Raw genomic sequence first — 25680 nt, 5'->3', positions numbered from 1 at the left:
GACCATTGTTGAGTCCTTCACTGTTCAGCGTGTATGGGCAGAAGAAGAGGAGTTGGAGGAGTTGGAGGAGGAGGAAATGGACAGTCAGGCCAGTGAGGGGAGTGAATTCTTACGCGTTGGTACTCTGGCGCATATGGCAGATTTCATGCTAGGCTGCCTATCCCGTGACCCTCGCGTTCAAAGAATTTATTCCAGCACCGATTACTGGGTGTTCACTCTCCTGGACCCACGGTACAAGCAAAATCTTCCCACTCTCATCCCTGGAGAGGAAAGGAGTGTGAGAATGCATGAATACCAGCAGGCCCTGGTGCACAAGCTGAAACAGTATTTCCCTTCTGACAGCGCTAGCGGCAGAGTGCGTAGTTCTGCGGGACAAGTAGCGAGGGAGAGTAGGCGAGCAGGCAGCTTGTCCAGCACTGGCAAGGGTACGCTTTACAAGGCTTTTGCCAGCTTTATGTCACCCCAGCAAGACACTGTCACCTGTCCCCAGTCTCGGCAGAGTAGGGCTGATCTTTACAGAAAGATGGTGAGGGAGTACGTAGCTGACCATACCATCGTCCTAAATGATCACACAGCTCCCTACAACTACTGGGTTTCAAAGCTGGACATGTGGCACGAACTGGCGCTGTACGCCTTGGAGGTTCTTGCCTGCCCTGCCGCTAGCGTCTTGTCCGAGCGGGTTTTCAGTGCAGCTGGTGGCATCATCACCGATAAGCGTACACGCCTGTCGACTGACAGCGCTGACAGGCTGACGCTTATTAAAATGAATAAAGGCTGGATTTCTCAGAATTTCCAATCTCCACCAGGTGAAGGAAGCTCAACCTGAATAATTGATCCACTCCTCCTCCTCCTCCTCATTTTCCTCCTTCTCCTCCTCTTTGTACAGTAAAGCAGAGGAAACTGGCTATTTTTTGACAGGGCCCACTGGCTCTTGCTATAGTACTTCATGCATTTAATTTTTCTGGAGGGCCACCTACCCGGTCCTCTGTTTGAAACAATTTTTGTGAGTGCCACATACAGGCACTCAATCTATTCCATTTTACTGCAGGGCCACCTACCTGCACCTCTGGTTTGAACAATTTTTGGGACTGCCACATACAGGCACTCAATCTATTCCATTTTACTGCAGGGCCACCTACCTGCACCTCTGGTTTGAACAATTTTTGGGACTGCCACATACAGGCACTCAATCTATTCCATTTTACTGCAGGGCCACCTACCTGCTCCTCTGGTTTGAACAATTTTTGGGACTGCCACATACAGGCACTCAATCTATTCCATTTTACTGGAGGGCCACCTACCTGCTCCTCTGGTTTGAAACATTTTTGGGACTGCCACATACAGGCACTCAATCTATCCCATTTTACTGGAGGGCCACCTACCTGCTCCTCTGGTTTGAAAAATGTTTGGGACTGCCACATACAGGCACTATCCAAATTAAATTGTCTCCATAGCAGCCTCCACACGTTGTCTCCATTGCTACCTCCAAAAGTCGTCCATATAGCTGCCTCCATACATCGTCCCTTTATCAAACGAGGTGTGTCAGGCAGAAATTTGGGTTGTTTTCATGGATTCCACATCAAAGTTGTTAACTTTGTCGCCACCCTGCTGTGTTATCCACAAAATATACTGGCAAACTTTTACCATTTAGGGATATTATTTCAGCGCTTCTTGCGCATCTGTTTACATTCCCCTCACCCGGCATATCCTAAACTTATAAGAACGCTACTACACTTGATCTTATACAAAAGGTTCTTAGAAGTGCTGTTTGGGGAGTAGCCTAGAGACAGGGGCTTGGATTGGCGAAAGCTCGCCTGGCAGCGGAACGCCAGCTCCATGCGCATCATGCGCTTCTTGCGCATCTGTTTACATTCCCCTCACCCGCCATATCCCAAACTTATGAGAACGCTACTACACTTAACTTGGTGCAGGCTGGGACCGAGTCTGACCCTGGGGCTGGTCATATACTGCCGACGCAGAGAATTGCGGGGCCTACCTCGGTCCAGGTCTCAAAGGCCTACTATACCTCCTCCCACCCCTCCTCCACCTCCTCCTCCTCCGAATTACCATCCGTGGGCATGGCGCCATCAGTCGGTAGCTCTAGGCACAGCAGCAGTGCCGTCGCTAAGCGACAGCAGGCGGTGCTGAAACTGCTGAGCCTAGGCGATAAAAGGCACACCGCCCAAGAGCTATTACAGGGCATTCCACATCAAAGTTGTTAACTTTGTCGCCACCCTGCTGTGTAATCCCCAAAATATACTTGCAAACTTTTACCATTTAGGGATATTATTTCAGCGCTTCTTGCGCATCTGTTTACATTCCCCTCACCCGGCATATCCTAAACTTATAAGAACGCTACTACACTTGATCTTATACAAAAGGTTCTTAGAAGTGCTGTTTGGGGAGTAGCCTAGAGACAGGGGCTTGGATTGGCGAAAGCTCGCCTGGCAGCGGAACGCCAGCTCCATGCGCATCATGCGCTTCTTGCGCATCTGTTTACATTCCCCTCACCCGCCATATCCCAAACTTATGAGAACGCTACTACACTTAACTTGGTGCAGGCTGGGACCGAGTCTGACCCTGGGGCTGGTCATATACTGCCGACGCAGAGAATTGCGGGGCCTACCTCGGTCCAGGTCTCAAAGGCCTACTATACCTCCTCCCACCCCTCCTCCACCTCCTCCTCCTCCGAATTACCATCCGTGGGCATGGCGCCATCAGTCGGTAGCTCTAGGCACAGCAGCAGTGCCGTCGCTAAGCGACAGCAGGCGGTGCTGAAACTGCTGAGCCTAGGCGATAAAAGGCACACCGCCCAAGAGCTATTACAGGGCATTCCACATCAAAGTTGTTAACTTTGTCGCCACCCTGCTGTGTAATCCCCAAAATATACTTGCAAACTTTTACCATTTAGGGATATTATTTCAGCGCTTCTTGCGCATCTGTTTACATTCCCCTCACCCGGCATATCCTAAACTTATAAGAACGCTACTACACTTGATCTTATACAAAAGGTTCTTAGAAGTGCTGTTTGGGGAGTAGCCTAGAGACAGGGGCTTGGATTGGCGAAAGCTCGCCTGGCAGCGGAGCGCCAGCTCCATGCCAAGATCCAACTAACATAGTTTTAACTGCAGCACCTTTAATCTACTACTAGTTCACTGCCTCCATACATCGTCCCCTTATCAAACGAGCTGTGTCAGGCAGAATTTTGGGTTGTTTTCATGGCTTCCATGTTAACTTTGTCGCCACCCTGCTGTGTAATCCACAAAATATACTGGCAAACTTTTATCATGTACCGATATTATTTGAGCGCTTCTTGCTCACCTCCTTTGGTTCCTCTCTGCCACCCATTGGTTTGAAGCCTGAGTCCATTTAGGGTATGTCGCCATGACACTCTCTAGCCTGCTGCCGCTGCCTCTGCATGCCGTCCCCTATAGTGTCAGGGTCAATTATTGGATGTTTTAGATGCTATCTAGCTTCATTCTGTCACTCTGTCATGGCCATGCTGTTGCCCATAATTTTGGCATAATGGTGCGATTATGCAGCCTCAGAGGCATCCATGCATGCTGCCCCTGCTGTTTCCTGTCCATTTCCGTGGTGTTTCCATCCTTTTCTGAGGTTCCCAGGTGTTTGGCCAAGCTTCCCTGTGCAGAGCCTTGGTCCCCTTGAAAAATGCTCGAGTCTCCCATTGACTTCAATGGGGTTCGTTATTCGAGACGAGCACTCGAGCATCGGGAAAAGTTCGTCTCGAATAACGAGTACCCGAGCATTTTAGTGTTCGCTCATCTCTAGTCCTCACCCATTGTCTATTGAGAATGAGTCTTATATCTATTCTCCTGTGTTACCCCAGAATACAGATCCAGAGATCCACACAGATCCCAGATCGAAGCCTTCCTATCATGGATAATCTCCTTTTCTTCTAGATCTCCAGACATCATCCTCTATTGCAGATTCTAGTTTATAGGAATATTACATCTCAGAGATTAAATCTGATGACCCAGATCAGATCTTCCTTCTGAGGAAGGAGAATGTAACCACCAGTGCAATCAACTAAAGATCCTGAAGGGAAACCACAGGGAAAGCATGATTCTACTTTCCAGTCACTGATGATGACATCTTCCTTTCTCACCCAGTCCTGTCTATATATCTTCAGCGTGGATGGGCCACACCTGATAACGGCATTAGAGGTCCAGTGACCTATTGATCTAATCCTACAGTCTTTGCAACTACCGGCCATGTAATCTGTCACAATACCTATTTAATGCCTCTATTACCAGCATTAAGGATTCCTCTGAAGTCATGGTTGCTTTGGCAGTGGCAAAAAGAGCTGTATGGACAACCATAAATTATGCACGCTGTGTACCCAGGCGGGCTTGGCCCTATTGACCATGGCTGGCCCAGCCGCAATGCTAAGGGGACTCCCAGGCCTAGGAGGTGCGGTCCTGTCCCTCTATGTCCCTGTTGATGTCCATCCCTAGGCCTGCCTCGCCTGGCCAATCCACCTCTGTGTCAGGCAGTGGGCCGTCCTATCTTCTTCCTGCATGAAGACATGTGACATCACATGACACATCCCGGACAGCGCTGAGTAGAGGTCCAGGGTGCCTCCTCACAAAGGATACATCTGGCTCCACTAAAAGCCGAGGTCCAGGAGAATCCTCAAACCAGCCTATCATGTTCATGCTTGATGGTCAAAATATCGTCCAGGAGGACTGCAGGGCTCCAAGCACTGTACTTCAAGGATCATGTTACTTTCCTGCCCACCCTTCATCCAACGATTTCTACAGTCTTCAGAACAATTCTTTCAAACTATTTCATTTCAGAGAACTTTAAAAAGGGGGCAAATTGTCCACATGGATCATTGATTCCATGAGATGCTGCTGAGTCTGTCCGGTCATGAAGCTTCAGACTAGCTGAGAGCCAACTCTACATCAGCTTCTTTAGCTGAGCTCTGTCATGTCTATCAGTTCTACAGAGCAGCCACGTGGTCCTCTCCATCCTCATCTATAAATATCTGCAGGATGGACTTCTCTGCCTCCTAAGGTTCCAGCCTTACACAAGGTGGTGCTTCAGCAGGCGACTAAGATCCCTCCCCATAAGTACTGCTTGCTAAGTCCCATATGTGTGCTGCCGAACGGACGAAAAGGAAGGAGGAAATTTGCTTACCGAAATATTCCATTTCCTTTAGTCCATGAGGCAGCACAATGCTATTGCTATATACCATACAAGGGTTGTGTGTATGCTCCGGCTTTATATAGGTAGAGTCAGCCAAGACATGAATTGTTTCATTGTCTACTACTGCTTGTTAACCTGTTCTCTTCTGAGTTGTACCTAGGGGAAGAATCCCATATGTGTGCTGCTTCATGGACTAAAGGAAATGGACATTTCGGTAAGCAAATTTCCTCCATATACAGTATATAATGTGATCGTACTGACCTAAAGAATTAAGGGGACGTGTCATTTGGAACGCAGATATAACAACAAAGCCACCAAGAAAATGGTGCAACTGCTTTTCTATTTACCAATTCTACAACATTTGGATATTTTTCTTGCTTCCCAGTACACTGCACAGAATATTAAGTGATGCCACCAGAAAAATAAACGGAAAAATCATAAAGATGGAAACTCAAAAACCTGGACTTGAAAGGGTTAGCAAGTTATTGATAGCTTTTTTTATTACCAAGTTTTCTTACTTTTCACTGCAGTACTAACATTTTCCTGAAGGTGTTGCTCTAACATAACAAAAAAAAAAACTAAGCCAGAATAAGTAGAATGTTTTTATTAATATTGTGTCAAAATACACAATACTTTAGCATACACGTACAGGTACACAGTAAAACAATAGAAATATATAATATCAAAGAAAACCTATTTCCAGTGCATACATTAAACATTAATCGTAAATCACTATGTCTGCTATACTTATGGTCTAGATGAATGGTATAGTTATAGTATCTAATTTGTGTGTGAAACTGGAGACGATGGGACACATTTACTAAGGGCCGTGCGCCAGTTTTCTGTTGGTCTTTGCATGTTATTTTATGTGCAACCTGCACATTGTCTGCACCACATTTGTGTTACACGCAACCGTTTTGTGGCACGGCTGCACTATTCTTCACACGACACAGAGTTCTACACTGAAATGGCTTTCCGGTGTTCAGTTGGACCGTGTGCCAGATTTAACATGCAAAATCTGACAGAAATATGTTGCACGCCCCATGTTAATGGTTACACATTGAAGCTACTTTAACTATCCTGTTACCAGTGAATGTAATATTTGCCATTATTCTGTTGACACCAACATCTCAAGAATTTTGTAGAATCTGATAATCCCAAAAGTATGTATTTGGCTGTGATAAAATAATAAAATTTCCACACAAGACAGACAATAAAAGCATTACGTAATACCTATTAAGAAGAAATGTGTGGTAACACTACAGTACAGGGCATGGTCTTTGGAAAAGGTGCATGGCCTGGCAGAAAACAGTTTTTTTGGCGCAAAGAGTATCTGGTGTGCAACATTGTAAAAGCATGTCTAAAAAAAACACGACAGTCTTACAGTCATGTATCTGGCGCAGCACCAAACTAGCCAAAACAAGCTCTACACTGTTTGGGCCGGCAACACTTTAATAAATTCCACCCATTGTGCCAATGAGTTTCTCACTACTTGGACCAGGTACACAATAGTGACTACCACTCCATTCTACAATATGTTATAATGCTGATATCTCACAGTCCCACAGAAAATAATGGTTGCACACCACAGCTTCATTCACATTAAGGGACCTCAATTGATAAGATCCGTGGGCCACACAATTCAAACAGGTTAGGGCACAAGTGTTAAACCATCACACCATGTCTGTTTACTGCACAATATTTTCTATAATATTAATCTCCCATAAATATGAATAATGCCTTACTATTCAGGCAGAATGGCACTATTTAGGTACATGCTTGGATCACTGTGCGGTTAAAATGTCTAAAATTGCAAATCTGTTTTTGCCAAATTGTTCCCAATTCAACCCTAACATATGCATGTGCTGCTCACATGGAATGGAATACCTCGCTCTAATAATATAGATATAATCTAAAGATGAATAGTAATGACCACATTCAATAGTATGTTGGGCATGTTGAGATGTATAAAATATAGAAAACAGTAGCATCCATTACATGGTCATCTGATAAATGGGAAATATGAATTATCTAAAGTTTAGAAGGTATGATGAAAAAATGGAAGTAGTAAATGGAAGCATTGACTCAATTTATTAAATAGACTGTTATCATTGTAGGTTGAACAATTGTGTATACAGCATAATTTTACATGTATGGTTTGTAGTAACCTCACACAACCTGCAGATGTCACTGTTGTTAAAATAAACTGTAGACAGTGGTCCTTATTTATCAAAAACAGTACACACTAGTTTCCCTGTGTAGTGTGCAGATCAGTGATGGCTAACCTTTAAGAGCCTGAGTGCCCAAACTTCAACCAAAAGCCACTTATTTATTGCAAAGTGCCAGCACAGCACAGGTGAAAGGAGGAGGGCAAATTCGACTATCATTGTATTAACATTCTGCAGAAACATTCTTTGAGTCCTGTCTGGTGAACTTTATTCTGGGGTGATGGCTTGGGTGCCCACAGAGAGGGCTCCGAGTGCCACCTCTGGCACCCGTGCCATAGGTTCGCCACTACTGGTCTAGATTCATGAATTGTGATGCACGTTCTTTATGAATCTGGCGCTGCACTGCTCCAACATAGAGCACCAACATAGAGCATGATAATGCACACTGCAAGATAAATGTGGCACACTGTCTGAATGCAACCTTTCAGTGCAGAATTTTGTGTTGCATTGGGTATAGTGTATAATTACACGTGCAAGCAGTTTGCACTGAAAAGAATGTGCAAAATCAGACAGAAAACTGGTGCAGGGGCTTTAATAAATAAGAGCCAATGACCCAAATATAGGCCCAGATGTATTTTTCTGGCTGCCTCTGCACTGAAACGAACATCTTTGGAGCTTGCATATGTATTTAAGACACTGTGGCCCACATTTATTAAATCCCCTACACCAGTTTTCTGGCGGATTTTCCAGATTATTTTTAGTGCAAACTGCTTGTACATGTATTTAAGAAGTGTCTACGAGACACATTGGTGTCCCACACCCCATGTTAAAGGTGCAGCAAAAAAAGAAAGTCATGCACTCAGTCGGAGCTGTGCAGGGAGCGCCAGAAATCCGGAATCTGGGACCCTCTGCACTATACACGTGCACCTAAAGGGTGCTTATTCGGAGTTTGCAACACATTTTATACAGCAACTCAACAGAATTGTGTCACATGCTGTATGTTAAAGTCTTTGAAAAAATGGTTGCCATTTTCCAAGCAGTGCAAGGTGCGCCACATAATACCAGTATTCAATAATCTAGCGCCCTCTCCGCACATTCGAAAGGCAAACTGCACTTAATGCAGATAGTTCTACTTTCTATAAATCTGAACCAATATGGCTGCCTGTTCAATGAGTGAATATGGACAAATTGAGTGAAACAATGTTTTCTATCTACTCTACTAAATGACCACACATACCATACACCACAGATACAATCTAGTTGATTTATCAGATTTATCCTTCCATGACAGTTCAATGTATGTGTAAGCACATAATATCCATAATGTTTCTGCAGGAACGGCAAAATTATCTCATAAACACCCTGGTGGATTTGTGTCCTCACATAAAGACTAATGAATCAATTGGGTTGTGGTTATTGCTTTAAAGTCATATTTCTGTTACATCGCACATACATAAGCATCACAATAAAAGTAATAACACGTCAAGGGGTGGGATAATATTGTGTCACAGTTGTAATACTGTCTCGAAGACTCCTATCTTAAAACACCTAAAAGAGGCATGGCAGTGTTGTGGGGCCTGTTAGTCACAGCAGGAGGCAAACCTGGTTGTCCAAAAAGAGAATTCTGCCAGGTTAACGGATACATTATTGATTTTCTTGCAACACAAACTGGGAGGATCTCTAGTTAGAAAATGCTTCTAAATGAAATACTGTGTAATACAGCAGGTATGAAAGTGCTCTGTGTATAACAAACTGCACAAGAGCATGAGAGTTATGAGCAAAAAAGTATTATGGTTCAGTGTACCCGATATAGTATGAGGATAGGCTAGAATTATTAAATCAGCAGGGGCCCTCTTCATAGTTTACCACGCACAGATCAGGAGTGGTGGCTGCCATTACAGCTTTATATGCCTCAACCTTCTGGCCATGTGCAGTTCATCATTCGCATTGTATTTTTGGCTATTGCATGCAGTATACTTAGTGCATGGAGCATTACAACCATATCAGTTATGTTGGCTAAAGATACCATGCTTAAGTCTTCTGACGACAAGAGTTTGTATTCATGGTTTAAATGCCTATGGCTGCAGCTTCTAGGGCAGTGATGGAGAACCTTTTTGGGACAGTGCCGAAACTATAAGCTAAAGCCACACGTTTATGAAAGTGATAACCCCCTAACAGACTGAATCACAGGTCCGGAGAAGGGTCTACAACCATAATCCAGCTCTGTCCTTACCTCCTCGCTGCTCCTGCACTTCAAGTCACTTAAAAATAATGCTGAATTTTGTGCTGGGTGATTACCTCGGTACACACAGAGGGGGATCCAAGTGCCACTTCTGGCACCCGTGCCATAGGTTCACCATCACTGTTCTAGGGCATGTTGATTACACCTTTACCATTTAACAAGAAATTCTGTCTCATATCGACCTTAAAGCTTTATGGCCAGTTCCGTAGAAACAGGTGACTGCTGAAGTGTCACTAATCCAACAGCAATGTTGATATGCCGAAAGTTAATAGTCATGTCACAGATCTTTTGGGATTTAGCCCGTGTAAATATGCAGTATGGGATCCACGATCCCACTGGCTGCACACAGAGCACACACACAACTGGGCATAGGCCCAGTTGTACGGAAGTACCATCTTTGCATTAGATTTCTATATAAACGCAGGGCCTCCCATCCTCAGCCCGTGGGATCGTGCCACCATACGGCATGTTTACACAGGCCTCAGACGGTCATGTGAAACAGCCCTTAGCCAGATATCCTAGCTAAAGAAAAGCCATAAAATGCAGTGCTGTGAAGATGACCAGATGCAGCAGCCACCCAAAGTCATATGCCAAAGCCTTCACAACACAAGGTTGTCATCTGCTCCTGGTTGTAATTTAACTAAAGCTTCATTTATTATTTGTAGCAGGGATTTAAACACATTTTACATAAATTGAGTGCATAATCCCTCTAAACCATCCACTATGAAGAGTTGTACTAGGAACATGATTGTAAACTTATATTTATTACTTCTGCCAATACACCAATCTTCATGGAAGTCATCACTGTACTAACCACTTTATTGCTAAAATACTGTATTTGTCTGGATGTGTCATCTTTTTTAAGCAGATAGGAACAGTAGTGTTTTTTTAACTTTTATTGCAAACCCTTGGGTTTGGTCACAAAAAGGTACATTTCTCGTATTAATTACAGTACATTGGCATTATGGTTCATCTGTCAGTTTAAATATACAGCTCTTGTTTATATACAATATGCACAAAGATGGTCAGGAATGTCAAAAAATAAACATAAATAATGTATATTAAAACCACATATTACAGCTTTGAACCACTAACTGTGGGGCATTTTGGTCCATAAAACCGTTTCTAAAAATAGAAATCTGAATAGCAGCAAATGCTTTACTTCAAGCATTTAAAACAATGATCATTGCAAGCCCATGGCAATACACTCCATTAGTTCTATCTAGACAAAAACAAGATTTACATTAAGTTTAGCTTCCACATATGGAAGAAACAAAGTACAATGCCCCAGAATTAGCGTCACATTAACGTGTGAAAAACCACAGTCATACTGTGATAAGCATCACACTCATACCATTGTTCACTTGTAAAACCCAGAGTCGCCACTTAAGAACTTCCAGCTCATGTGAACAGTTCTCAAGCTACATGGGAGCTCTGAATCGAGAAAGGCACGTTGCAAAAAAATAAAAAAATGCTTCTTACAGATCCATCTCTTCATTTTCCTGTGTCTGCATTCACAAAGTCCTGGGCCTGCACTTGCATACAGGCTTTTAAGATGCTGACTCTACACAACCAAAAGCCATGCCCTTAATAAAGTCACTGGTTTCTCTTCTGACTAAGCTCCACTGTGCGTTCTTCCAGAAAAACTGGTGGTGTCAAAATTAAGGCTGTGATGCCGTCATGAAGGATGTGCAATTTTCTTTTCCTTTTCTTCTTGTAAAGGGAAAATTAAAACTGAAGTGACTCAAGATAACCATAGTAAGAATGTCCCTCAAAGAAAAGACTCCATAGGTGGGGCATAGGAGAAGCCCATAAAAGCATCTGCCGCCTCTTTAATGCTTGCTGTGATGAGGATGCTGTCAGGTGACTGGCCGATGGAATTTGGAACCGGTTCTTCCGTGAATTCAGGATCAAAGTGTTGCAAATCACTTGGGCCACTCTGAAAAACAATGATGGAGATGAGGCAGGATTAGAACCATGGACAAGCAAATTAATCTGACAAAACAAGATCATAGTTGTTACTAGAAACTTGCCAGCCATTTATTACAAGAAACCCCGACTATGTGAACAAGTTCAGTAATGGAAATCTGCACAACTGAAGAATACATTTGCATTTTCCAATATACACGCTATGTATTGTATCATTTATTTTTGCCTGCATCTGTACGGTAATTTGTAAAGTGCTGGCCCCGAGATGAAATCACAAACTATACACAATGGAAAAGTAAATTATGATGCACTTTATGTTGCAGATACAATGGCACCTAAAAACAAATTCTCCTATGTAAAAAGAAATATACTCACCACATTTGGGTTAAAAGGAGGAGTAATCTTCTTATTGATGAGATCATCCCAGTTAATTGGAGAGAAAAAGATGTGGGTCTTAATCTCCATCTGTTGGAGAAGGAGGAATTGGATTAGTCCAATCAGGAGTAATTAGACATGTGTCAGTGGCATGAGAATTTATATTTGGAATCTACTTACAAAGTCATTCTTGGCACCGAGTCTCTTAGTCCGATCCTTCTGCAGAAGGCCCTCCAGGAGGTTTCTGGCTGAATTGGTTATGTTTGGTTTCAGCTGTAGTGGCTTGTTCAAGATGTTATCATACATCTCAGCAGTGTTTCTGCTGTAGAATGGTGGCTATGGAGGGGAAAAAAAAAAAAAAATACTTAGGTTGGTACATTATAAAGAACCAAGTCAACTTAAAACTAGTTATCAACCATATTATTGCTAATGTGGATGTTCTACTCACCAAGCCATACAACATCTCATAGAGTACAGCTCCTAGGCACCACCAGTCAACTGTCCTATCATAAGGCTGTTTGTGTAGAACTTCAGGTGCAAGGTACTGTAAAGGAAGGAGTAACCATTAAGTAACATTGTATCAGACATGTCAGGGGTACAACTTCAAACAATGCACATGATAAGGAATAATCACAATACATACCTCAGGAGTACCACAGAAAGTAGAAGTTGTGCCATTGGGTTCTATATTCTCCTTGCAAAGTCCAAAATCAGTAAGTACAATGTGACCCTGTGAATCTAGTAATATGTTTTCAGGCTTCAAGTCTCTGCAAAAGACAGAAAAAAAAAAATGTACATGTATAAGATAAATGTTTTACACTGGTTAAAGTGACTGGACTAGCAGCGAGAAGTTATAAAAGGCAATTTTCTAAGATAGAAAGCATAGATTACCTGTAGACAATGTTCAGAGAATGCAAGTATCCCAGTGCACTGGCTATCTCAGCAGCATAAAAGCGAGCCCGGGGCTCCAGGAAGCAACGTTCCCTCTGGAGATGGTAGAATAGCTGCAAGAGAAACATAAGCAACAATTAAACTCAGGCAAGCAGCTGCACATACAACAATAGCTGGAAATCACTGGTTTGCCAACGACAGCTCGGACCTTGGCAGCCTTCAAGGAAGTCTAAATGTAGTAACTTTCCAGGACTATATTCTCTATCAGAAGAAGTGTATAATGAGCATGCTCCTTGTGACCTGCACTTACCTCTCCACCATTGATGTAGTCCAGAACAAAGTATAATCTGCTGGCCGTCTGGAAGGAGAAGTGCAGCCCGACCAAGAACGGGTGTTTCACATTCTTCAGCAGCACATTACGCTCCGACATTATATGTTTCTCCTGAAAGTAAAGGGAGGAATAAGGTTACCATTTCCAGACCAGATGCATTTCCAAAATAACTACAGCAAGTCACGGCATACAAGTAGAATTACCTCTTTTTTCTTTAAGATTGCTTTTTTCTGTAGGACTTTGACTGCATAAAACTTCTCATCAACATTGTGTCTTGCCAGTAGCACTTTTCCGAAGCTACCCTTCCCAATGATCTTCAGGAACTGGAAGTCAGATGGCTTGGCATGAGGATTGGATGAAGGTCCAAGGTTGATTTGTTGAGATGGACTGGGCTGCAAGAATGAAACACGCTGGTAACTACGGGTTCACAGCCAGACAGCAGTAAAGAATGTCGAAACTATAATATTTGCAAAACAATATTATAAATAAAGTGATAACATTTATCATTACTTACCGGAGGGGAGGAATTGCCATTTAGTAGTTCTGGCTCCTGTGGCTGTGAAATACTTAAGATATTTGGAACCTCAGGACTGGAGAAAGATAAAATCCCACCATTAGTAATAGCAGGCAGTGACCACTAGGGGGCAGATAAGTATTGCACAATATTACAGCTACAGCATTACTTTGAATGGAGAAAAACTTTGCTCCTTTCTTTGCATAGCTACAATGTAGCTGATAATCTAATACTATATCTACATTACATAAGTGCAGCATCTACTGTAAAGAATCAGTACTTACTGCTTGCAGGCATAGGAGTTGGTGGAGATCTTCTGAATGAAGTCATTCAGTCCCATTCTTCTCTGTTTCATGAAGGCTGAAAGATACAAAGAAAGAAGCTTTCAGTACAGCAGCCACAGCTCCATCTCCAGAATATCCTCCATAGCAGAAGCAGCCAGTGCACGGAGTGCAGTGCCCTCCACTCACCGATCAGTATTGCCACCATGCCCCTCATTTTAGAGTAAGTTAAAGTATTAGCCGGTGCGGTGTCAGACTGTACAGTCATAGCTGCTAGACTCCCTTCTCCTAGGATGGCTGACACTTTCTAGAGCTCTCTGAGCAGAGCGGGGCTTTATATAAGGGATGAGCTGCTGGGCGGGGCTAAGCACAATGAAAGAAACTTGGCACAGGTTCAAAGCGCCCAGATCCAGCCCGGGTCAGTCAGCCGGCGCCTGGTCATAGCCCCGCCCCTCGTGCGGGCATTGACGTCACACGGGCAGGGGGTGGGGGTGTGCGGTGTTCTCTCTCTCTCCAGAGGGGACGCGGGACTCTGTGTACGGCCTGTGCCGGGAAGATACAGGGCGCTAGTACTCTGCCTGCATAGTGCAAGGAGTAGCTACAGCCCCAGTACCGTACACAACACATTGTACTACAGCACAACATTACACTGGACGTGACTGGCAGAGTGTACCCCGCATATAAGCTATGACAAGCACAGGGCCAGGGGCGGACTGGCCATTGTACCCACCGGGAATTTTCCCGGTGGGCCGGTCGGTCCTGGGCCGGTCTGGGGCCGGTCCGGAGCTGGTGCGGGGCCGGTCCGCACTCCCTCCTTACAACTTTTAACATAATCTATAGTACCGGCATCGTACGATCGTACGATGCCGGTACTATTGATTAGTACACAGACGCAGCGCAGCACCGCTGCTTCTGCGTCTGTGTACACCCGCAGCTACACAGGTCGCGCAATTGACGTCATTGCGCGACCTGTGTAGCGTGGAGGAGGCTGACACTTACCCTGTCAGCTGTCCGGCCCTCCCTGCAGCTCCGCGGCTTGGTGTGGAGGCGCGAAGCAGTGACGTCACTAAACCCGCGCCTCTACACCAAGCCACCGAAGACCGAGGAAGCCACCGAAGAAACCTGCTCCAAAGAGGTGAGTATGATGTTTTTTTTGTTTTTTTTTAATGATAGAATGGGGCAATAATTATGTCTGGGGCGGGGGGTGCATTAGGGCTGGCAGGGGACATAAATTATATGTCTGGGGTGGGGGGGCATTAGGGCTGGCAGGGGGCATAAATTATATGTCTGGGGCAGGGGGGCATAAATTATATATCTGGGGCAGGGGGGCATTAATTATATGTCTGGTACGGGGGGGGCATTAGGGCTGGCAGGGGGCATAAATTATATGTCCGGGGTGGGGGGGCATTAGGGCTGGCAGGGGGCATAAATTATATGTCTGGGGCAGGGGGGCATAAATTATATATCTGGGGCGGGGGGGGGGTCATTAGAGCTGGCAGGGGGCATAAATTATATGTCTGGGGCGGGGGGGGGGTCATTAGAGCTGGCAGGGGGCATAAATTATATGTCTGGGGTGGGGGGGGGGGTCATTAGAGCTGGCAGGGGGCATAAATTATATGTCTGGGGCGGGGGGGGGGCATTAGGGCTGGCAGGGGGCATAAATTATATGTCTGGGGCAGGGGGGCATAAATTATATGTCTGGGGCGGGAGGTGGCATTAGGGCTGGCAGGGGGCATAAATTATATGTCTGGGGCAGGGGGGCATAAATTATATGTCTGGGGCAGGGGGGGGGCATTAGGGCTGGCAGGGGGCATAAATTATATGTCTGGGGCGGGGGGGCATTATTCTATATCTGGGGCTGGCAGGGGGCATTAATCTATATCTGGGGTAGGCTGGGAGTATAAACTCTATGTTTTGGGTAGGTTGGGGGCATAAATTCTATGTCTGGGGTAGGTTGGGGGCATAAATTCTATGTCTGGGGCAGGCTGGAGCCATTAATTCTTTTTCTGGGGTGGGATGGGGCCATTAATTCTATGTCTGGGGCAGGCTTGGGGCATTAATTTTATGACGGGGGTATGCTGGGGCCATTATTATTACACCTGGGTTATAGTCGGAGCTCTATCAATACTGGGGTGGGGGGGGGGGTAAAGGAGGTTTCAGGAGAGAATAGAAGAAATAAATTATCCTTACCATTACAGTTACATTATGGGGCACTATTTGTGTGGTACTAATATTCTTTGGGGCACAGTATTGGTGGTAGCAGAAGAAGGGACAATGGGAAAGTGCAGAACATAAGACGTCTGTTTGGTAAACTCTGCAGGAAAGCTGTGTACCTGGAGGAAGAGACAAGGAGATGGTGGAACTAATGGAGAAGATGAGGAACGAGAACAATCCGAGGAGACGTCACCTGATGTCACTGGATGCAAAAGGTGAGGATCTCATGTGTTTTCTGTAGCTGCATATGATACATACTGATTTTTTGCATGTTCGCTTCTGTGTATATATGTAGTATTATAGTAGTTATATTCCTGTACATTGGGGGCAGTATTATAGTAGTTATATTCTTGTATATAGGGGGCAGTATTATAGTAGTTATATTCCTGTACATAGGGGGCAGTATTATAGTAGTTATATTCTTGTACATAGGGGGCAGTATTATAGTAGTTATATTCCTGTACATAGGGGGCAGTATTATAGTAGTTATATTCCTGTACATAGGGGGCAGTATTATAGTAGTTATATTCTTGTACATAGGGGGCAGTATTATAGTAGTTATATTCTTGTACATAGGGGCAGTATTATAGTAGTTATATTCTTGTACATAGGGGGCAGTATTATAGTAGTTATATTCTTGTACATAGGGGGCAGTATTATAGTAGTTATATTCTTGTACATAGGGGCAGTATTATAGTAGTTATATTCTTGTACATAGGGGGCAGTATTATAGTAGTTATATTCTTGTACATAGGGGGCAGTATTATAGTAGTTATATTCTTGTACATAGGGGCAGTATTATAGTAGTTATATTCTTGTACATAGGGGGCAGTATTATAGTAGTTATATTCTTGTACATAGGGGGCAGTATTATAGTAGTTATATTCTTGTACATAGGGGGCAGTATTATAGTAGTTATATTCTTGTACATAGGGGGCAGTATTATAGTAGTTATATTCTTGTACATAGGGGGCAGTATTATAGTAGTTATATTCTTGTACATAGGGGGCAGTATTATAGTAGTTATATTCTTGTACATAGGGGGAGTATTATAGTAGTTATATTCCTGTACATAGGGGCAGTATTATAGTAGTTATATTCTTGTACATAGGGGGCAGTATTATAGTAGTTATATTCCTGTACATAGGGGGCAGTATTATAGTAGTTATATTCTTGTACATAGGGGGCAGTATTACAGTAGTTATATTCTTGTACATAGGGGGCAGTATTACAGTAGTTATATTCTTGTACATAGGGGCAGTATTATAGTAGTTGGCTTGTATATGGGAGAAGGTATTGTAGTAGTTTTATTTTGTATACAGAAGGCAGGATTGAATGGGTTATTCTAAATGTGTTATTGCAGCATTATTCTTGTACATAGGAGGCAGTATCAATATATTATATCTCTGAATTGTACATGTATGGCACAGGGGAAAGGTATATAAGGCTTATCGGGTCGTGTGTTTGCATCATTTACTGATCGACAGGTCACATTCTTTGCACATTAGATTCACTTACTAGCAAAACATGTTCTTGTTTTGCATTAAGGCCATCTACCAACAATTTGTCTGTTATAACCCCACCCACATTATATGACCACACCCACTTGTTTTGACTCCGCCCATAAAATGGGGCCACTTTTATAGTTTTTTCCAGGGCCGTTTTAAATTCCCAGTCCGCCCCTGCACAGGGCCCACGCTTCATGTCTACTTATTCCATGGCTGCCCCCACACAGTGCGGGTGGGAGGTAATGGCAGCTGCTACAGCCCACTCTCCCGGCTCATGTACGCAGCAGCCTCCTCCACACATGACACAGCGAGGATTCCCTGCTGGAGGAGGAACAGCTGTGCGCGGGAACACATCGCCCGGGGCTGCGCCTCAGGCACAATGTACAGCAAAGACAGTGAAAGACGTGCATAAGTCACTGCAGGAATCCTCCACCTATGTCATACTACAACATACTAACTCGGTCCTAGGTGATATTACAGCATATAGTCCTCTAACCCGGCCCTATGTGATAATACAGCATATAGTCCTCTAACCCGGCCCTATGTGATAATACAGCATATAGTCCGACCCTATGTGATAATACAGCACATAGTCCTGTAACCCGGCACTATGTGATAATACAACATATAGTCCACCCAATGTGATAATACAGCATATAGTCCTGTAACCCGGCCCTATGTAATACTACAACATATAGTCCTCTAACCCGGCCCTATGTGGTAATACAACATACAGTCCACCCTATGTGATAATACAGCACATAGTCCTGTAACCCGGCACTGTGATAATACAACATATAGTCCTGTAACCCGGCCCTATGTAATACTACAACATATAGTCCACCCTATGTGATAATACAGCATATAGTCCTCTAACCCGGCCCTATGTGGTAATACAACATATAGTCCTGTAACCCGGCCCTATGTAATACTACAACATATAGTCCACCCTATGTGATAATACAGCACATAGTCCTGTAACCCGACACTATGTGATAATACAACATATAGTCCGACCCTATGTGATAATAAGCATATAGTCCCCTAACACGGCCCTATGTGATAATACAACATATAGTCCACCCTATGTGATACTACAGCATATAGTCCTCTAACCCGGGCCTATGTGATAATTCAGGATATAGTCTGACCCAATGTAGCATATAGTCCTGTAATCAGGCCATATTTGATACTACAACATACAGGAATCTAGTCCACCCCTATATGGTACTACAGCATATAGATCGACCCTATGAAGAACTCGTTTATTTTCATTTAAACCGCAATACAGGCAGCAAGCAGACCTCTAGGGGGAGACAGGGAGTCGCACATTCTGCTCTCCATAGTCTCCAGGGAGGCTTTAGTTACACTTTCATACTTTTGGTTTGTTACAAAGTATTATTTTACATTCCTAAATGTAACAACGTTACTCTACATAGATCCTTCAGATATTCATTGTAACAAGTGAAAAGAGATCACTAGGCTTTACCATACCATCTAATACAATGTGAAATATACAGTTTATTACATTACTAGAATATGAACCCTCTTCTACACAGTCAGTAAAGAGCTGGCCACAGTAAATAACACATCCTCAATATGCAGATTGTAGTCTCCCCAGGTGTTAATCGCTTCTGTCCCATCAATCCGTCTCCATCTCCTCCCCTAGACCATGAAAGTTTGCTCAAGGCTCCCAGACAATACTAATCCAATAAAAGGATTAGCACATCAGACAGGTGGTGGATAGGTATATGACTTCCAGCAGGGTCAGCACAACACCAGCCCAACTTTCACTTGTGTACTAGAGTAGTCCCCCAGATCCTAGCTGCACTCCGTTACATCGATGCCCACATCCAAGATGCCAAGTAGCTATCCACAAGCTCTGTTCATGCTACATGAAGGAAAAGAACCTACCTTTAAGAGGCGACTTTTCTGTCTTAGTTCTCATGTTGGAATGCAGCTATGAAGTAGCAGTCATATAATCCACACAGTCTCCTTACTCCTCCCCTCAAGCCTCTGAATAAGATCCACAGAGTGGGGAAAGGGAGCCTCTGAAGAGCAGCCTGCTGCTTTATAGCACAGGGCAGATAAGTGTACAGGGAGAGATTGGCTGCCTACTACAGCATCACAGTCCAAAAGTCACCTCCACTGAGCGGCTCCTCTGCTCATATGGAAAGATGTAGGAACTGACACTTACACTGCAGGAAGAGGGAAGAGCTCAGGGGTCGCCTGTCCTCTCCTCTGGAGACTGCGCTGCAGCTATGTGGCGCCTGATGGTCACAGTCACTTGTGTCATCTGCATCAAAGTCAAGTTGTTGAGACTGGTTTTTCCTCCCGACCGGATACCTAGAGGGTGGAGCAGGCGCCCCCTGTTCAGCCCTGCCACCTACTAAGCATTTCCTCACAGGAAAAATACACTTTTCTGTAGTTTTTTTCTCATTTCCTTCCTCTCAGTGTAATCCTAGGCAATAACCCCTGCTATTAAAAGTTTGACACTCTCAGGAAAAGCTGAATGAAGTACAAAGCTACAACTACTTCATGAACACAACTACCACACTGAGCTGACTCCTGAACCTATAGATATAGAGTACGGAAGAAAATGAGAAGAGACATATTTATATATGAGAGGAGGAATGTGATATTGATGAATACATGAGGTGATATGAAACAAATCCATGGATAGAGAAATGAAAGAGGCCCGATCTAGAAAGAATGTCATATTGATGTATCGATAGTTTGATATGAAATAAATGGATATATTATTGAAAGGTATGCGTTAAATGGGAGATGGAAAAATAGTGATCAAGAAGGATGGATCGATAGGTAGATATGAAATAAATGGATATATTATAGAAGGGTATGCGCTAAATGGGAAATAAAAAAATAGTACTCTGGAAAGATGAATAGACGTTTTAGAATCCCAATCATAATGTTGAGGAATTTTACCAGAAATAACACTGATCAGTCAACCACAAGACCCCCATCCTTAGAAGAGAAGTGCAGAGCATCCTGTTCATCTAAACTTTTGTGTAAAAAAAAATAATTTATATATGTTGGCACAATACCAAGCCCAATGCTGTTTAACTCCTTTAGGCCAGGTTTTTCGGTCTTTTTGCGTTTCCGTTTTTTCACTAGCCGTAAATCTTTATTTTTTCATTTACATAGCTATATGAAGGCTTTATATCTGCAAGACAAATTGTATTTTTCTAGGGGCACCATTTAACACCTTACCAACATGTGTCGTAGTACTACGTCACGTGTCGGCTGTGGATGAATGGAGAGGGTTCACAGGCTTTTTCAGACTTGTATTTTTTGTTACGCACACACACGGGGTTTTTTTAACACACGTTTAAATCTCAGCATGCTCTACTTTTGCAAGTCACACACGTGAAAAACGCACCATATAAGTCTATGGAGTTGCATCAAAAACGCATTGCACTCTGAGACACATGCAAGTCCAATGCAAGTACAATGACTGAAAATTGATTGAACTCTGATGCAAAATGTCACTTTTTCACTGACCAAACCCTGATCGCACCCTGATCTTTTCTTTTCTTTATGGGATCCTCTCCAGATTTAGAGCTCATTCACACAGACATATCTGTTTTGAACCGGTTAAAAATGGATCCAATTGGTTCTGGTTCTATCTGCATATGTTTTTTCGCATCTATTTGTCATATGTTTTTCCTTTTATTCATGTCTGTGAAATACCTGATACATTAGTTGGAAGATATAATATTTGGTCTCCCAGGATCATCAGTGAAAAATAATGGCTGCACATAAATTTTTTTTGCGGACCCAAAAACTTCCATTGTAAACCATGATCTGCTAATGAAAAAAAAATGTTTCAAAGGACAATGGATCAGTTGAAAAAAAATGACATTTTAGAAAACATAGGAAAAAAGGTTTAGTTTGCTATCTGTGAAAATTTCAGATAAATCAAACTTATGTACAAATAAGCCCTTATTTACATCAAACCAGCACCAAAACTGCTATGTGTGAACAAGCCCTATTTAAGAGATCTTCCTCACTTTGTGGTAATTATTACAAGTGATAAGGAACAAAGCTGTGAAAATAATGAACATGACAATGGAAATGCTAATATCCAGGTGCCAGTTTCTCATTCCCAGAAATGTGATAAATACTGTACTATAGTAACATGAAGTAAAACAGGTTTCATTCTGAACATCAGGTAACACTGTTTCTTTCATTGTTTCTTTGCTGCAGGGGGGGCATGTGTCTGTGAAGTCAACCATTCATATCAATGTCACCCAAACCCACCAGTTTCCATGGGTTTGTTCAATAATATAATGTTACACATCTCCACTTTTTTTGCCATAATCCCAAAAATATACTGCACTGTCATAAATGTCTGTATCTCTAATCACATATACAAGACTTATATTACCCTATATGTGTGAGATATAGAAGTCAGACATATCAGGGAGATTTATCATATGCTGCTCCTCCATATTACCCTATATGTGTGAAATATAGAAGTCAGACATATCAGGGAGATTTATCATATGCTGCTCCTCCAGTGCCGTTGGATAAATCAAGACGCTTATGTCTCCTGCATGCAGACGCTAGCTGAAAGGCTATTGCATAAGCATTGGGCAGGAATTCCGTCCATGCGCACTTGGCATGGTGATGGCACAAAGGGCAAAGTTATCGCAATTACTGTTGTTTCACCAGTAATTTAAATTACTTCAGGGCTTCTACGCCAGTTTTATGTGTGAATTACTATAAAAAACAAAACTTTTCTAGGTTGTACTTATAGATGGGTATTTATCAGGGCTTCTGAGCCTAGACACTGGCATAGAAACCCTGAAATAATCGCAAATACTAGTTTAATGCTAGCATTTGCGATAATTTTCCCCAATCCGCCATCCCTCTCCCAGCAGGGAGTGGAAGGGCATGAAGGGGGGGGGGGGGCGGCTGGCGGGGCATGGGCTGTCACGTATGAAAAATTGCATGAGTGATGGCCTATGATAAATAACCCCCAAACACTGGTCTAGGATAACTTAAAGATCAACACATTGGCAGAGATTCATCAGAGATTTATTGTACACCAGTTTTATGGCATACAAGCCCTGAAACGCAATTACTTACTGGTGAACTGCCAGTATTTGTGATTATATCCCCCCTTTATGCCATCTCCGTGCCTATTGGAGCCAGGAGGTGAAGTGGGCACTTGTCTGCGCACTCGCTGTAGCTTGCATACATTTAGGTCTGAACATTCCAAAGCAGAATGGCGTAGAATTGTACACCAGCACAAGCCGCCCCTGTATGCATCAGGAGGCCGCAGTGGTATGATACATTCCCCCATTGCCCTTCTTTTTGTCGTGTATAGAGAGAATATAAATAGATTTTAAGAAATGGACATTTCAGCCAAGCTTACCTTTTTTTACACAACCGCTCATTGCCTTTGCCTGTAATTGTACTGTGGGTGGAAGTGCTGCTTAGAACCAGTGAATCATTTTTCTTGTTATTTAGTGAGGCTTAAGTCTTTTGATCACGAGCCTTGATAACTTAAAACTGCATATGTGAAAAACCTTTTTCCCTAGGTTCCACAAAATCTTGTAATTTACAATGCATACTTCTACTTGTGTTCTCTAGGTTCTGCAGGAAGATTATATTATACTGTACAAATCACCTTGTACTCCATGAACTCTGCACTGCTACATAGCTCTGGTTGCTGACCCTTGGTCTACATAACAGCAAGCTCAGAAAATGAGGAACCATTGTATTATTAATCTTGACCACAGTGATTAATGTGTGTTATTATTTATGTAACACCAATCCACTCACCTCACAAGAATGTGCAAAAAGTGAGTAAAAGAGGAGAAGAAAATGAAGGAGTTTTTTTTATCATTCTTGCACTTCAGAATTCTAGCTTCAATAATTTGGGCTCACTTGGACAAGAATGCTGTCTTTTTTTTTTTAATACAATCGGAAAGGGTATTCATCAGAGAAAATGACTTTACCCCAGTCCTCAGCAGTCCACTCCCTGTACCTTTTGCAGAATATCAGTCTGTCCCTGATGTTTTTTCTGGAGAGAAGTGGCTTCTTTGCTGCTCTGCTTGACCCCAGGCCTTGCTCCAAGAGTCTCCGCCTCACAGTGCGTGCAGAAGCACTCACACATGCCTGCTGCCATTCCTGAGTAAGCTCTGCACTGCTGGTAGCCCGAAGCTAAAACACTTTTAAGAGACGGTACTGGCGCTTGCTGGTCCTTCTTGGGCGCCCTGGAGCCTTTTTGGCAACAATGAACCTCTCTCCTTGAATTCCTTGATGATGCAATAGATTGTGAACTGAGGTGCAATCTTTCTAGCTGTGATACTCTTCCCTGTTAGGCCAGTTTTGTGCAGTGCAATGATGACTGCATGTGTTTCTTTAGAGATAACCATGGTTAACAGAAGAGAAACAATTATGCCAAGCACCAGCCTTCTTTTAAAGTGTCCAGTGGTGTGATTCTTACTTAATCATGACAGATTGATCTCCAGCCCTGTCCTCATCAACACTCACACCTGTGTTAATGGAGCAATCACTGAAACAATGTTAGCTGCTGCTTTTAAGGCAAGCCTGCAATGAAGTTGAAATGTGTTTTAGGGGAAAAAGTTCATTTTCTAATTGACTTTGCAATTAATTGCTGTTAAGCTGATCACTCATTTTGGAGTATATGCAAATTGCCATTATAAAACCTGATGCAGTAGACTTTGTAAAAATTAACATTCGTATCATTCTCAAAACTTTTCGGCCATGACTGTATATGTGTGTGTGTTTTAAAAAGGAAGATACAACAGGCCAATTTTAATTTACTCCACGTAAAAAATTATAACCAATTGGGTGATACTATGGTTGAATGGTTGAGAAATAAATGGAATGAAGAAGAAAACTGCAATAAAAAATGTGTAGTGTTGCATTAAAATCACTGACTCTCTTATATAGGGGTATGTATCTGAGTAAGATACATTTACCTAGCTAATATTTAGGACCAGTTCATGTTTGCAATTGCACATTGATACAGTTCATCCAGTGTATAACTGTTGCCAACAGGGGTGACTGACTTAAGGGACATTGTGTTATAGCAACTGCAAATCCAGCTAACAACAGAGTGGTTCCTTTCTGTCCTGGAGTTCACTGTCTGATAGCGGCCTATGGATAGGTTCATTGACCTAACTTTTTTAAGTATTTTCAGTACAAACAAATTTTGCACTTTTTGCCCAGTGTTTCCTAGTAATTGAAATAAGATGGTTAAATGACAGCAAGACATTTTTAATTACGGTAATAATTGTCCAGTAGTTTCCAAGTGAGTTATAAAGATTTACCAAAATATATTCTATGTAGAGCTATGGCTTCATAAACAATAAAGAGTTTCATGGCATGTTTTATGGCCAGAGTTCTTCATGTGTTACATTAATCTGTGTGCACTGAGCGCTTGGCTTTAACAGATTATTGTATTTTATTGTCCACATTGCATGGATAGTCATCTGAGGTGAGCATAATTTTATACATGAAATTATATCAATGGTAATTTAGTGTGTGGTCTAGTAAACCTCAATTTTCCAGTTCAATAGGCTTTTAAATACAGGTAGATGCCTTAAGATCCATTTTTCAATAGGCCTAAGCAGCAGTTTAGATAATGAAAATGTGTTTTCACCACCTGATTAGTGTGCAGTAATAGGCTACATTCACTCAACCTTGAGGGGGACGTATGTACATACATCCCCCATAAACGGCAAGAGCCGCATGGAACGATCTGGTGAGCACAACTTGTGCTCATCGTACCATTCCATAGCCGCAAAAAGTTTCACTCTTCTTCAGTCTGCATGTATTCTCATAGATTGCAAACTTTTTAGTCACGTTCAGTGTCACTGTTTGGTCTGTAGCCCTTTATTTAGCTCTTGATCACAAATCTAGGAAATATGCAAATACGTCTTCTAGCATGGCATTAGGAAGTGGTGGCGAACCTATGGCACGGGTGCCAGAGGCGGCAATCCAAGCCTTTCTGTGGGCATCCAGCCCATCACTCCAGCACACCAGATAGGACTCAAAGAA

General features: G+C 42.9%; 1 protein-coding gene and 1 long non-coding RNA gene across 6 annotated transcripts in view; one reads left to right on the top strand and one right to left on the bottom strand.

Annotated features, from left to right (window-relative positions):
- Positions 1 to 10460: 10460 nt before the first annotated feature.
- The window catches only part of SGK1 (serum/glucocorticoid regulated kinase 1), a 132445-nt gene continuing 117225 nt past the window's right edge, over positions 10461 to 25680 (bottom strand). For 3 of the 5 annotated variants that reach the window (XM_072141484.1, XM_072141485.1, XM_072141488.1), the window contains 10 exons: positions 13904 to 13979; positions 13620 to 13695; positions 13309 to 13497; positions 13085 to 13216; positions 12775 to 12887; positions 12527 to 12650; positions 12332 to 12427; positions 12064 to 12219; positions 11884 to 11973; positions 10461 to 11518 (listed from right to left, as the gene is read on the bottom strand). In XM_072141484.1, the coding sequence (XP_071997585.1) occupies positions 11351 to 11518; positions 11884 to 11973; positions 12064 to 12219; positions 12332 to 12427; positions 12527 to 12650; positions 12775 to 12887; positions 13085 to 13216; positions 13309 to 13497; positions 13620 to 13695; positions 13904 to 13979 (1220 nt within the window). In that variant the 3' untranslated portion in view covers positions 10461 to 11350. Of the gene's footprint in view, positions 11519 to 11883; positions 11974 to 12063; positions 12220 to 12331; positions 12428 to 12526; positions 12651 to 12774; positions 12888 to 13084; positions 13217 to 13308; positions 13498 to 13619; positions 13696 to 13903; positions 13980 to 14089; positions 14249 to 19536; positions 19723 to 25680 lie in introns of those variants that run through there. The other 2 variants (XM_072141487.1, XM_072141486.1) reach the window with 2 other exon arrangements.
- Positions 14761 to 24632, top strand: LOC140121644 (uncharacterized). The gene is made up of 3 exons (XR_011854146.1): positions 14761 to 15035; positions 16221 to 16329; positions 23242 to 24632. It is a non-coding gene; the product is annotated as an uncharacterized lncRNA (long non-coding RNA).

This window comes from Engystomops pustulosus, chromosome 3 (genome assembly GCF_040894005.1).
Source record: "Engystomops pustulosus chromosome 3, aEngPut4.maternal, whole genome shotgun sequence".
NCBI lineage: Eukaryota > Metazoa > Chordata > Amphibia > Anura > Leptodactylidae > Engystomops > Engystomops pustulosus.
Note: the sequence above shows the minus strand (reverse complement) of the source record. Positions and strands in the feature narration are given on the sequence as shown.